At 46.0% G+C, this 14636-nt stretch overlaps 1 protein-coding gene across 3 annotated transcripts in view; it reads right to left on the bottom strand.

Annotated features, from left to right (window-relative positions):
• Positions 1 to 14636, bottom strand: part of LOC115112186 (CD276 antigen-like) — a 79682-nt gene that overhangs the window by 7430 nt on the left and 57616 nt on the right. For all 3 annotated transcript variants that reach the window (XM_029639050.2, XM_029639049.2, XM_029639051.2), the window contains exons 6-7: positions 13910 to 13963; positions 5770 to 5808 (exon numbers count right to left, since the gene is read on the bottom strand). In XM_029639050.2, the coding sequence (XP_029494910.1) occupies positions 5786 to 5808; positions 13910 to 13963 (77 nt within the window). In that variant the 3' untranslated portion in view covers positions 5770 to 5785. The remainder of the gene's footprint in view (positions 1 to 5769; positions 5809 to 13909; positions 13964 to 14636) is intronic.

Here is a 14636-nt window from a genome sequence, read left to right on the forward strand (position 1 = left end):
CATTTGTGGTAGTCTACTGGCTGTTGCTGGATGACTAGGCCATATCTGTCTCTCTTTTATTTTTTTATTTTTTTATTTTACCTTTATTTTACTAGGCAAGTCAGTTAAGAACAAATTCTTATTTTCAATGACGGCCTAGGAACAGTGGGTTAACTGCCTGTTCAGGGGCAAACGACAGGTTTGTACCTTGTCAGCTCGGGGATTCGAACTTGTAACCTTTCGGTTACTAGTCCAACGCTCTAACCACTAGGCTACCCTGCCGCCTCTCGCACATTCACACTCACAGGATTTCCTTTATTCGCTTTGTGTCTGGCCTTGACAATTCATCCTCCTTCCATTGGCAGATATAATATCAGGGCATGTGTGCTGCAGCTCCCAGTACAATGGGACTCTGAAGTTCTCTATGCATGACTCATTTGGAGTGATATGTCCTCCTGATTAACATGGATCATTAAATTGTGTCAAACGTACATGTTTATACTGCATATCTCACCATGCTATAGCCGATAACAAACGCAAATCAGGCTGTTTATTAGCATTTTCTGGTAAAAGCCTACTAGCAGACAAGGTGAGAGTCTCCACAATGAATGACACTTCCCTCAAGGACACACAGTCCTCTGTGAGGAATTACAGGAGATGCTTCACCATTGTTCAATGTTTCAGGGAGCACTCACTACGGCTAATTACTAACCATGGCAACAGCTCTCGATGTGAACACAGTATGGACACGCAAGGTGAGTGAATGCCTGCAGTTGTTGTATGAAATATAAGAATGAAGCATAGAAAATAATAATGAATCACATACAAACAGATATACCAAGAAGGTGGTAAAAGGTTTTATGAAAACAAAAATGTCCCATGACACTAAAGCAAGATAATCAAATGCACTGAACTTACGTTATTTAATAAGACATGCTGCACTCTGCATAAATGAGATCATCTATAAAAAAATGGCCACAGAAATATTAAAATAATTGATTGGTGGTGATTCAGCAGGAGAATATGGTTTACAGGAAATTAGCCTGCGACAGTGATAGGACTGAACGTGAAGGTCAGGGCGTAGTAATGTCAGATAACCTCACAGACAGTGGCTCAAATGGCACCCTATCCCCTATATAGTGCACTACTTTTTAGCAGGGCTTATAGGATTCTATAGGAAATAGGGTGCCATTTTGGACTGAGAGTGACTTGGTGCCTCTACTTTATTTGGGGAAGTTAGAGGAAACAAGTTCCTCCGCCCTCTGTCATCATGGTTGGCTGTCACGGCTGTCGAAAGAAGTGGACCAAAGTGCAGCGTGGTGAGTGTACATTTTCCTTTTATTTAAAATGTCGCCAACAAAACAACAAACAAAGAAACAACTGTGAAGCTTACAGGGCTGAACCTGAACCTATAGGGGAGGGTCTGGGTGGGCATCTATCCACGGTGGTGGCTCTGGTGCGGGACATAGACCCCGCTCCACCTCTGGCTCACCCCACTTTGGTGGCGCCTCTGGTGTGGGGACCCTCTCTTCGGGCCCGGACTGGGGACACTCTCTGCGGGCCCCGGACTGGGGACACTCTCTGTGCGCCCCAGACTGAGCACCCTCGTTGCGGGCCCTGGACTGGGCGCCCATGGAGCCGGCACCGGACTGGCCCGTGGAGCAGGCAACAGACTGGGCACCCTCGCTGCGGGCCCCGGACTGGGCATCCTTGCCGTGGAGCAGGCACCGGACTCAAATCTACTGGAGGCCTGGTCAGTGGAGGAGGCACGGGATGAACCAGGCTGGGGAGACCTACTGGAGGCCTGGTCCGTGGAGGAGGCACAGGATAGACCAGGCTGGGGAGACCTACTGGAGGCCTGGTCCGTGAAGGATGCACAGGATAGACCGGGCTGTGGGGGAACACTGGAGATCTGGTGCGTAGCCTTGGCACCACACTTCCAGGCTGAATGCCCACTCTAGCCCGGCACCTCCAGAGCGCAGGCACAGGTCGAACCGGGCTGTGGGGGAGCACTGGAGCTCTGGTGCTTAGCACTTGCACCTCTCCTCTTGGCTGCATGCCCACTTTAACCCGGCACGTGCGGGGAGCTGGTGAACTGGGGAAACCGCGCGTAGAGCCGGCGCAGAACTCACCGGGCTGTGGAGGCGCACCGGAGGTCTGGGGCGCCAAGCTGGCACAAGACGTGCAGGGCTGGGGAGGCGCACAGGAGGCCTGGTGCGTGGGGCTGGCACAGTCTTCACCAGACGGCTAGCACGCACCTCAGGACGAGTATGGAGAGCTGACTCAGGTGACATCAACCCGAGGACACGCTCCGTAGGGCGAATGTCGTGCCTCATGCACCAACACAGCAGCTCTCTAATAGCTCTCTCCTCCAATCTCCCCATCAACTCCTTCACTGTCTCTGCTTCACTCCCTTCGCTCCCCTCCAATTTCACCCAACTGGCTCTGGTTCCATCCTCGGCTCCGCCGACCGTCCCGTGTGCCCCCCCCGAAAGTTTTTTTTGGGCTGCCTCTCCTGGCCACGCTGCTTGGTCCTTTGGTGGTGGGAAGTTCTGTCACGGGCATCGTAAGAAGTGGACCAAAGTGCAGTGTGGTGAGCGTACCTTTTCCTTTTATTTAAAATGTTGCCAACAAAACAACAAACGAAGACACAACCGTGAAGCTTAAAGGGCTATAGTGCCACTAACAAAAGTCAACTACCCACACTGAAAGGAGGGAAAAAGGGCAACCTAACTATGATTCCCAATCAGAGACAACGATAGACAGCTGTCCCTGATTGAGAACCATACCCGGCCAAAACATAGAACTAAAGAAACATAGAAAAACAAAACATAGAATGCCCACAGAAATCACACCCTGACCAACCCAAAATAGAGACATAAAAAGCTCTCTAAGGTCAGGGTGTGACATTGGCCCTCTCAGCAATTATTATTTTTTTGACTGGATCCAATCACTGTATGAATAAAAACATACTATGACCGTATATATACTGTCACGTTCTGACCTTTATTTCCTTTGTTTTGTCGTTATTTAGTATGGTCAGGGCGTGAGTTGAGGTGGGCAGTCTATGTTTGTTTTTCTATGATTTTGGGATTTCTATGTTTAGTTGTCTCTGATTGAGAATCATACTTGGGTTTGGGTTTCACTGTTTGTGGGTGATTGTCTATGTTAGTTGCTTGTGTCAGCACAGTTCTCATTATAGCTTCACGGTCGTTATTCGTTTATTGTTTTTGTATAGTTTGTATTCAGTGTTCAGTGCTTTCTTTTATAAAAAAAAATCGTCATGAACAGATACCACGCTGCATTTTGGCCTGCTTCATACGACGATCGTGACATATACGCACAATAAAGATATTGATATCACTGTCTTGACACCAAATAACTTTGCTTTGCGTTTTTACAGCAAGAGAAACATCTGTATTATTTGCATAGTAACATAATATGTGTGCATTGACAAAGCGTGTGTCAGCTGAAATGCAGTGTCAGCTCCTTCACTCCAGCTGGCCCTTGTGATTATTCTCCAATTGTGATGAATATAATTATAGGGAAACTATCCCATCGTCTTATTAACAGATCCATGTCTTGAACCCCTAAACCTGCCCTATGAAATCCAGCTATTTTATGGATGGAAGGAAAATAAAGAGGAAGCTCTCACACTGCATTCATTGCTTCCTTTAATGTGACAGGTTCAATCTTAGTTGGGTCAAAATTGATGGAACGCTTCTGAAACGCCTCTAAAAATATCCACGAGCAATATCAAACATGCTCGTCATAATGAAAGAGGAAAATATAGATTTCACAGAAAACGCTGTTGTAACAAAAATGTGCTTGGCATTCATAACCTCCCTCTGTCAGCTAGTGAAGCTTTCCTAAAATAGTCAGAACACGGTACCCAAGCTGGGCTTCCTGGCCTGGGCAGTCCTCTCCTTCAGGCCTAGGCAGGAAGGGTAGGACCAGGGGAGTGAGGTGGAGCCTGACACATCCTCCCAATGCTTGGCCTGCCGATGGGCCAGCCCATCCCTCTCTAAAGACAGGCAGCAGACCAGGGGCCACACAGGCCAGGCTCCAGTCACTGGGTGATGGATGAGGCCTCACAGTCTGCCACTGCATTACTGGTGTGATCTGTGGATGGTCCACCTGACCCTCACTACAGAGAGACAGGCAGACAGACAGATAGATAGACAGAGAGTATACTGCACTGGGCTGTTCTGTTCTGAGAGAGGAAATACACCACACCATCCAGACACTCCATAAGTCTCTCTAGACAGTGTCGTTACACAGCTGCATGGTAGGTAACCATACTGTACATCCTCTTCAGATACCAAGCTGAATACTATAAACTGAACATCAGAGATATTTCTCCAATAGTTAGATAGCTAGCTATTTAGCGGCTTGCTTTTTGAGGAGTGTGTATGTCTACATGGCAGGGTTGGGTAGGTTACTTTCTAAATGTAATCCGTTACTGTTACTATTTACCTGTCCAAAATTGTAATCAGTAAAGTATATTTTGGATTACCCAAACTCAGTAGTATAATCGGATTACTTTCAGTTACTTTTGAATTACTTTCCCCTTAAGAGACATTACAAGAAGACAAACAGTGTCCATAAAACGCATTTGGTGTGTCCTCATAGTGGTCTCTGGCTTGTGGTCAGAGAAAAAAATGAAACTTGCGTCTTTTCTCAATACTGAATTGAATGTCATAAAACAGAAAGGTGTCATAATGTATTTTTATTTATTTTCGCAAGATCCTTTCTGGATTTCAACATAATCCAATAAGTAATTATCTAGTTTTTCAAAAGTATCTATAATCTAATTACTATTTAGAGTAACAGTTTTTTGTGTGTAATCAGATTACATGTAACTGATTACATGTAATCATCAGTTACTCCCCAGCCCTGAAGGTAGTGTACTGTACTATAGGTTGGTGGGCTGAGCCGACAAGCATCATCCCTCTAAATGATTTAAGCAGTCAAATTCCTCTCACTTCTTTTTAACGTGTTAGATAAATACCGTGAGCAAAAGATTGGCATAGTCGAATTCACTAAAGGGAGCAAATAAAATGTAAGAAACAGGTTATAAATAGGCTGACTTGTTGAGGTCACGGAGACTATTATCAACACCTACGTGTCTGTCTGGCTGGGAGAGAGAGAGAGAGAGAACGAGCGAGAGAACGAGAGAGACAGAGAGAGAGAGAAAGTTGATGCTTCTCACTTTACAACCAGCATTTCTATTTTTAACCTCCTCCTGTATTCTTGTGTCACTCACGTCTCCCACAGAGACACACAAACACACCTGGTGCTGGCAGGTTAATGAGGCATCGCTACAATGGTTATAGGTCCAATGTAGCCTCAATCTCAATATCAAATCATAACATGCTATAATTGAGGAAAATCACGTTTCACATTAATTGGGCTTTAAGGGGGGTTAGGAACGAGCTGGAATATTCAAAACCCACTTCTAATGACATTGCACAGAAATACATTTGTCATGGCAACCAATGACCCTGTGATTTTGAGAATCAAAATATCAAGACGTTTCCCAAATTCCTGATTGTCCTTCACAGAATGAATGCAGCCTGAGGCTCATTACAGAAGCAGTTACCCACAGCCTCTGCAGACCTTGGGGCCTCGAGAGCACGTACTGCCTCCTGAAAATACATTGCAATCGCTGGAGGGGGAAATGAAATGCAAAGACAACCTGATATGACACACACACACACAAACACACACACACACACACGGACACACACATGAAGGGTGTGTAATGACGTCGTCGTATGTGATTCTTACCTGTGTTCTTTTGTCTTTAGCTTTTCAGGGGGGTCATGGCTGAAAGACAGAACAACAGAGGAATATGAGCTTCGTAATGCCAGTAAGACAATTAGGATGATAGAACAATACAACATTGTACAGTAGAACTGTTGGCTATTAGCAGCAGAAAGTGGTTCCCAGTAGCATGGGATGTGAACATGTATGTAGCCAGCCTTCATACCTTCTTTGTAATCTGTGGGTAGGGCTGTTGTGGTGCCTGTATTACCGCCACACATGAGCCATGTGACTGTTGAGTCACGGTAATCTCCTTTTATCTCCTTTTATGCACTCTGGACATGCACTAGTAGTACCCACCTTGCTAACGACCATCAGGTCGCTAATGGCCTGGTACTCAGGGCTCTATTGTCCCTCTAACCACTCTGACATTAATGCAAATTAAATAGAAAATCCCATCAAACACATAATCAAAACAGAACGTGCTTTTAAAACCTCACCTCACAATCACCTCACTGTGATTGATCAATTTGAAGAAAGAAGTTCAACAACAGGTTGAAACTGAGTGGAAAACATGGTCATTGTGGATGTTGTTTCAAAGCCTAACACAATTAAATGGGCAGTGCTTTGTAAGGTGATGATTAATTCAAAACACCAATATGCATATTAGAGTTTATGCATACGCATAGGCCTGTGAGCCGAAGCCAGCCCCGCCCCCCCAAAAAACGGAATTAAAAGAATGATTGTGCCGTTTCTAGTCATCGCCTTCGAGTGTGGACAGTATTACTATGCATACTGGATGAACTAGTTACCTTATGCTAAGCACCAATCTTTCTATCCATGAATCAGAGAGAGAACGTACAGGCCTAGGTGACGCTGTTGGTTAATTGATTGTGCAAGACGGCTTACAGAGTTAGCCTACAATTATAGTGAATTTGTATTTGTATAGTAATAGGGCATTTTTTATATCTAATTAATAGGCTTTACTTTTAGCTACAGAATAACTCACCACCGTGCATTTCCACCTCCTCTTCGCTCTCCTTCATTCCTTTATCCATCACGCAGAGAGAGGGGCTGTCAACAGTTTAATAAGTTTTGGTGTGAATAGATGTTATTATCGATGTTCCTGATCCGATTTCACTAGGTTTCCCAAATGAAACACTTGGTAGTTGTAGGAACAGGGTTGGAGAGAGCATGGCATACAGAGTTTGGGCAGAATATCCCCTGTCGCGCAGCGAGAGGCTGCATGCTCCTCAAACAGTGTGTTGATGCATGGAGTGAAATTACCACAGTAGCCTGAAAAACGAACCAGCGGGAAAACGGCCTCCATTTGCTATTAAAACCTTTTGTGACTAGGGGGCAGTATTTTCATTTTTGGAAAAATAACGTTCCCCTAGTAAACGGGATATTTTGTCAGGACAAGATGCTAGAATATGCATATAATTGACAGCTTAGGATACAAAACACTCTAAAGTTTCCAAAACTGTAAAAATATTGTCTATGAGTATAACAGAACTCATATTGCAGGCGAAAGCCTGAGAAAAATCTAATTCGGAAGTGACTCATCTTTTGAAAGCTCTGCGTTCCAATGCGTCCCTATTGAGCAGTGAATGGGCTATCAACCAGATTACTTTTTCTCCGTATTCCCCAAGGTGTCCACAGTATTGTGACGTAGTTTTACGCATTTACGTTGAAGAATACCCGTAAGCGGCTACATTGCGCAACTGGTCACCTGATGGCTCCCAGAGTGATTCTCGCGTAAAATACAGAGGTAGCCATTATTCCAATCGGTCCTACTGAAAAACCAATTGTCCCGGTGGATATATTATCGAATAGATATTTGAAAAACACCTTGAAGATTGATTATAAACAACGTTTACCATGTTTCTGTCGATATTATGGAGCTAATTTGAAAAAAAATATCTGTGTTTTCGTTGTCAGGACCCGGTTACGAACCCGGGTCTCCGGAGTGAGAAACAGTCACTTAACCAACTGAGCCACGAATAGTCGGCAGAACCCAGAAGATGAGGCAGACACAGCAGTACTTGAGACGGTATATTTAATGTAGTAAAAAATGAAGTCCTTCAGGAACACATGTAACTCCACAACCTCAAAAGGAATTCCACAAGAACAAAGGTAATCCTCCAAGACAAAAAAGGTAAATCCACAAGGTGGTAGGTATAGCACAAAAAGCCTCAAAAGATACTCAAAAATAAATAAACAAGAACAAAAAACAGAATTCCACAAGAGCGTCCACCGGGATCAACAAGAGTTCACAGAATACTAGGGCTGGGTGCTAACATACATACACAGAGCAAAGGACTGAGGAAAACAAAGGGTTTAAATACAATCAGGGGAAACGAGGCACAGGTGCAAATAATAATGGGGATCAAGGGAAAACAAAAGGTCAAAAGGCACAATGGGGGCATCTAGTGACCAAAAACCGGAACAACCCTGGCCAAATCCTGACATTCGTGACTGCAATTTCCGGGCGATTTCTCAGCCAAACGTGAAGAACAAACGGAGCTATTTCGCCTACAAAAATAATCTTTTTGGAAAAAAGGAACATTGGCCATCTAACTGGGAGTCTCGTGAGTGAAAACATCCGAAGCTCATCAAAGGTAAACGATTTAATTTGATTGCTTTTTGATTGCTGTAAAGCAGATTTTGAAAATCTGAGATGACAGGGTGATTAACAAAAGGCTAAGCTGTGTCTCAATATATTTCACTTGTGATTTTCATGATTAGGAATATTTATGTCTGTTGCGGTATGCTAATTAGTGTCAGTGGATGATTACGCTCCCGCATGAGGGATGGGGAGTCACTAGAGGTTAAAGTGCATATGGATGACCTGAACAGAGCGCAAGCCTTCTTTGCTACTTTCTCAAACATCAATAGCCTATAGTCAGTCGTATAATGCAGCGCCATATTTGATTTGATTTCTAAGACATTCTAAGGTTTGTATCATTCACAACTAAAGTTGCCAAATAACTCTAAATCTAGTGTATCTGACCTGTTTCAAATCACTTTTATGCTCAACATAGCCACTTCATATGCGCACACTCGCTCTGGAATGGGAAAAATATCCTTTCTATTTTATTCAGCTAAGTGAAATTATATTATTCTTACTATAAAAATATATAATATAAAATAATGGCACAGGACTTATCAGCATATCTTGTCTGCTAGCCAGATAACATACAGTAGTCCAATTGTTCACAGTGTTTCTTTAGACCTGCCTAAATAACGGATTTATTGTGATGGTGTATATTCAATTTATTTTAGATTTGTTTTCATGAAGATGTTCCAAGAGCCACATCAGTGGCTTGGATGCATGGAGGCCTGGAGATGGTAAAAGTGTTTATGTTAATTAGCGGTCAATTACCATGAGACCAGCAGACTTTTGCATGACAATAACCGGCAGACAAAATGTCATGAGCGCCACAGTCCTATCTGTGGGGTTATAGGTCCAAAACATCAGACCACTCTGGAGGCTCTCACATTACTTTAGAGTATTTAGCCAACCCTATCATGACTCTCCCTAATGAACGAATGAGGAGGGATTACAATATAACGGTTGTCTCTCTCTTTAACCCCCCCCCCGTCCCGGGCCACCGTCCCTCCCTCTCTCCTCTCCTCTCCTGTGTGTATGTGTGCACCAACCTTGCCCAAGCTAACAGGAAGCAGAGGGCACAGTGCTTTATTTAATTAGCCACTGCAGCGGAGTGCTCATGTGGAACCGACGCGTGGCACACTCTGGAACACTAAGGGGAGGCAGATCAGGGGAGTGAGATGGATTGACGACACGTCGCCTCCCCCCATGGGCGCTTCACTGGGCTGCAGGGGTATGGGTCACATGACAGGGAAGGGCCAGATGACGTCTGTGGACAGGAATTCTTGTGAATTCTAATGCTTGTTGCTGTCCCCTAAACCCTGCTTTACTAATGTAGAGCCCTGCCCCTTGATGTACTGTACACCTCTCTCCTCTTCTCCCAAAGACACATCCGATCTAGCACGCTCTATGAAATTACTTTAATATTACCCTAATATTCTGATCAGCGCTACATGCCCTCAATGGGCCTCCATGTTGTTGTGATGCAGAATGCTGCTGACTGCTTTCATTAGGTCTGACAGCGCTCATTATTCCACATGATTTAGGAGCAGCTATCCCTCCGTTATCTCTCTCATAGTGTGACAATGGCCTTCTCTTCCCGGACCAACAGATAACCCTTGAGAAGAGGCCAAACCCTGCTCAGTATGCAAAACACACACCATTAATAGTTCAAAGAGGAGAGAGGGAAATCCTCTAGCAACACACTACCTAACAGGAGCTGGCCCAGTAGTACGGTAATATATGAAAAGCCAATGAAAAATCTAACACTATAGGGACACAATTAGCAGAGTCAGGTGCTGGTCTTCTCAAGTGTTTTGATTATAGGAAAGGTCCCACCCACAAATTATTATTTTATCTTTATTTAACTAGGCAAGTCAGTTCAGAACAAATTCTTATTTACAATGACTGCCTACCTGGGAACAGTTGGTCAACTGCCTTGTTCAGGGGCAGAACGACAGATTTTTACTTTGTCAGCTCAGAGATTTGATCCAGCAACCTTTCGGGTACTAACCCAAACGCTCTAACCACTAGGCTACCTGTCGCCCCAATTATGCATGAAAGTAGGACAGAATATTACAGTCCTCATTCCGATGCAATCGTCTTTTGACACCAAAACCCTATTCCCAGGATGCAGGTTGATAGTGTTGAAGTAAGCACCCTCTTGAGGAAGTAGTGTACTGTACTGTATTAAACCAGTGAGGAACACAAGCAGAAGCACACAAGTTATGCAGAGGAACACTTAGCCGTAGAGCACAGGGACGTCTGTTAATTAGCTCTCCTGAAGTTCTTCTGTGGCCCACATCCACTAATGAAGGAATCATTACGACTGTATTTACATATATTTAAGCAGTAATATGTGACCACTGGGACAGCACATGAGAAGAGGAGCACCACAGACTACACTGGCTGCAGTGGCTGTTTAAAGAGAGGCCTGTCGGGTTTGACTGGGGCTGGGGAGAGAGGCTGGGTCTGTGTCTAGGGAGAGAAGTGGGGACTGGGGAGAGAGACTTAGGCTGGGTAGAGAAGCGTGAGCTGGGGAGAGAGGCTGGGGCTGGGGAGAGAGACTTAGTCTGGGGAGAGAAGCGTGAGCTGGGGAGAGAGGCTGGGGCTGGGGAGAGAGACTTAGGCTGGGAGAGAAGCGTGAGCTGGGGAGAGAGGCTGGGGCTGGGGAGAGAGACTTAGGCTGGGGAGAGAAGCGTGAGCTGGGGAGAGAGGCTGGGGCTGGGGAGAGAGACTTAGTCTGGGAGAGAAGCGTGAGCTGGGTAGAGAGGTTGGGGCTGGGTAGAGAGGTTGGGGGGGAGAGGGGCTGGGAAGAGAGGCTGGAGCTGGGGGAGAGAGGGTGGGACTGGGGAGAGTGGCTGGGGAGAGAGGCTGGGACTTGGGAGAGAGACTTAGGCTGGGGAGAGAAGCTGGGGCTGGGGGAGGGTGGGCGAGAGGTTGGGACTGGGGAGAGATGCTGGGGCTGGGGCAGGGGTTGGGGGAGAGATGCTGGGGCTGGGGGAGAGGGTGGGGCGAGAGGTTGGGACTGGGGAGAGATGCTGGGGCTGGGGCAGGGGTTGGGGCTGGGGAGAGATGCTGGGGCTGGGGAGAGAGGGTGGGGCTGGGGAGAGAGGGTGGGGCTGGGGAGAGAGGCTGGGGCTGGGGAGAGAGGGGGGGGCTGGCTCTCCTCTAGACTCCTCTCACCTTCTCCTCATCAGTATTACTGAGTAGACCAGTGAGGATTGCAGCTGGACTCCAGGGTTGAGCTGATGTGTGTTATAGGATACAGGGCTTCATTTTCATGACTTTGTCGTTCTCCTAATACCCATGGTCATGGGAATATGACTATTTCATAAAAGGACACAAAACAATGTGCAATGTGTAATCTTGGTTCCCTGAGGAAAGGGAGGGAGATGTAAGCCTAACGTGAGAGATGGAGATGTGAGAGTTTCTCTAGAAATCTCGTGGTCATGCCTTTTCCCTTTCGTGACGTGGTCGTTGAACTTTACTTTTCACGGTTGTCATGGTTGAAGAGATTAAACAGCTATCCCACTGAATTGTGGCGGCTCTTACAAACACTGCTATGGGAATACACCAACTGTGATGTGACTGAGTCTGAGGCAGCTGCCCTAGCCGTTTCCTGTGCAGTGTATTAAAATCATCAAGATATTTAGGTTGACGAGCTATTGCACCTGACGATCTAATGCGATTCAAGCAACTGTCATCCATCTTTCAGCTGTTGCCTTGGAGGATGCGCGACGTGGTCTCACTCCATGGTATCAGCATTATGGAGCATAACATTAGCTTGTCTTCAACCTTGATGGCAGGTAGACTAGCGGTTAGAGGGTTGGGCCAGAACCGAAAGGTTGCTGAATCGAATCCCTGAGCTGACAAGGTAAAAATCTTTCGTTCTGCCTCTGAACAAGGCAGTTTAACCCACTGTTTCCCGGTAGGCCGTCAATGTAAATAAGAATTTGTTCTGAACTGACTTGCCTAGTTAAAATAAAAGGTTAAATTGACAGCACCTTGTCTCAGCAAGCCAGGTAGGAAGGTTAATTCACCTCACAAACCAGAGACCATTTTCACATCTCTCAGCCTCTTTCTGACAATGCTTCCCTCATGAAAGAACTGGGTCACGACGACGCACACTCTGCCAGTGCCCTGTTGCTAGGGCCTAGGCTAACTCCACAGAGCCCAGGATGCAGAGAGAGCAGAGCAGAGCAGAGAGACAGACAGACAGGGGCTAGTGGTGCAAAGAGAGAGATTGCAGCCCACTCCGAACAGTGTGCTGCTCTGGGATTACTGCAACTAACTCTAAACTGCGCATCACGCTGAGATTACAAAACTAATTTCAGAAAAGAGGTGGGGGTTGGGGAATGTGTGTGTGTGTGTGTGTACTGTATGTGTGTGGAAATAGAGGAGGGGGAATGGGTGTTGTTGGCTCTTCCAGCTGCAAGCATATCAAGGATTTCAGGCCAAGCATCTTGTTTGTAAAGCGGTACCCTGCTAGCTAGCTGCTCTAACACCGGTGAGGGGAACGCCTCACCTTCCAAACGCAGAAGCCCAGGATGAGTCCAGGCTCCCAGTTATCACTGGTTATTGTTCCAATCAGGCTGGCTTTGAAAAGGGAGGCACGCTGTCCTCCGGACAGCTCATTAAGATAACACACAAATGCAGCTCCCCCATCATCCTGCATTTATTAGAGTGGGCTTCATTTCAGCTCCTTTGTCTCACACAGGAACCTCTCCCTTTGTCAGCACAATTGGAGCCAGATGGCAAAACAAAGCCGCTGTCTGGAGTGTTTTAAAGAGGTACCTCAGACGACAGAAGAATGAGCTGCTGAGCCCCTCTTCAGCTCACGCCCACCACCGCACGCATGGTGCACCACCGCCCGCACAGGTGTGGCTTTTGAGGAAAAGAGAAAGGTGAGGGGGTTGTTGAGGGGTCAGGACAAAACAGTGGGTTGAGGTGGAGGGTCTTGGAGATCTTCCTGTTCCTAGCCAGTAAGGCAGCTGTAGGTATGGTGACCCTTCCAATGGCTGCAGAGTTCACTTTGAAACATTCATGAGACATGCATTAGGAAAAGGAGCCATTGTCTCCCTCCACTCTGCCCAGAGACCTTCCTTCATCTCTCAGCTTATTAAAATCACATAGTATTAACTGTGGCGTTCACAGGGAGGCTAAATAATTCAACCACACTAAAGAAGGAGTCAAATTAATAACTTTAAAGACATTATCGCTGGAGGGAGAGTCGTTCAGACCTGTGCCTGGTATCCACCATGGCCTTGACTCAGAGCACAGAACTTGCTCTGCTTGCTAATTAAAACATTTATTCAGGACACAATAATACATATTATCTCACTACTGTGCTGAAAAACGTGCTTGGTGCTCAAACATTAGTACTGCATTTAGATATTGCACCGGAAGAAGCAGAAATCCCTTCCATGTACGTTCTTGGCAATTTCTGAATTGAATTAGAATGGGGTATGCAGGAGTAATGAGGAGTAATTAGCCTCTATGTGTATGGTGTAAAAATATGGTGATGGTTGTTCCAGATGTGCCTTGGCTGACCTGTCTTAGACTGCTCCTCTTCCTGCAGCTCTTTGGCCTCTTCAAGCTCCTTGGCTGTGGAGAGAGAAGCCATCAGACCATTAAACACAGAGATACACACACCGGGGAAAACACGCAGGCACGCAATGCACTGTTCCTCTGGCTTTCATAAGGCAGCAGCTCATTTAAACCTATGGTGTGCTCATCCTTCACGGCTCAGTCGGAGGCTGAGGCTGCATGGAGCACTGGACCACAGCTGCCCCCCTGGCCTGGCCCACTCACAAAGACAGTAATCACATTAAGCTATGGCCACTGGCTCTTCTCTCTGGAAACATACTGTCAACTGGGCCAGGCTGACAGGAAGCACAGTGAAGATGGGCACACGGACGCAGACACAAACGTGCTCACACGCACACACACATACACACAAACACACCTACACACATGTACACACACTCCAAAAATCGACCAGAAACAGAGGAACCAGAGGACGGCTGATTTTAATTTTCTGACACCATCCTCAGCTCCATTGTGTTTGAGAGAGAGACGGCATTTTGTGTCAGACACTTACTGCACGACCCAGATTCAACTGATCATTGGTTCAAATTAAACACGAAGGCAACAATATTGTCTCTGAGTTTTTTTTGTACGTCTGCTGCAATTTACAAGACTGACGGAGAGAGAAAATCCTTGCAAAATCACAAAATCCCCATAATTGCAGCAGTAAAATGATTGCCATGTTTCATTT

This window comes from Oncorhynchus nerka, linkage group LG27 (assembly GCF_034236695.1).
Source record: "Oncorhynchus nerka isolate Pitt River linkage group LG27, Oner_Uvic_2.0, whole genome shotgun sequence".
Lineage (NCBI taxonomy): Eukaryota > Metazoa > Chordata > Actinopteri > Salmoniformes > Salmonidae > Oncorhynchus > Oncorhynchus nerka.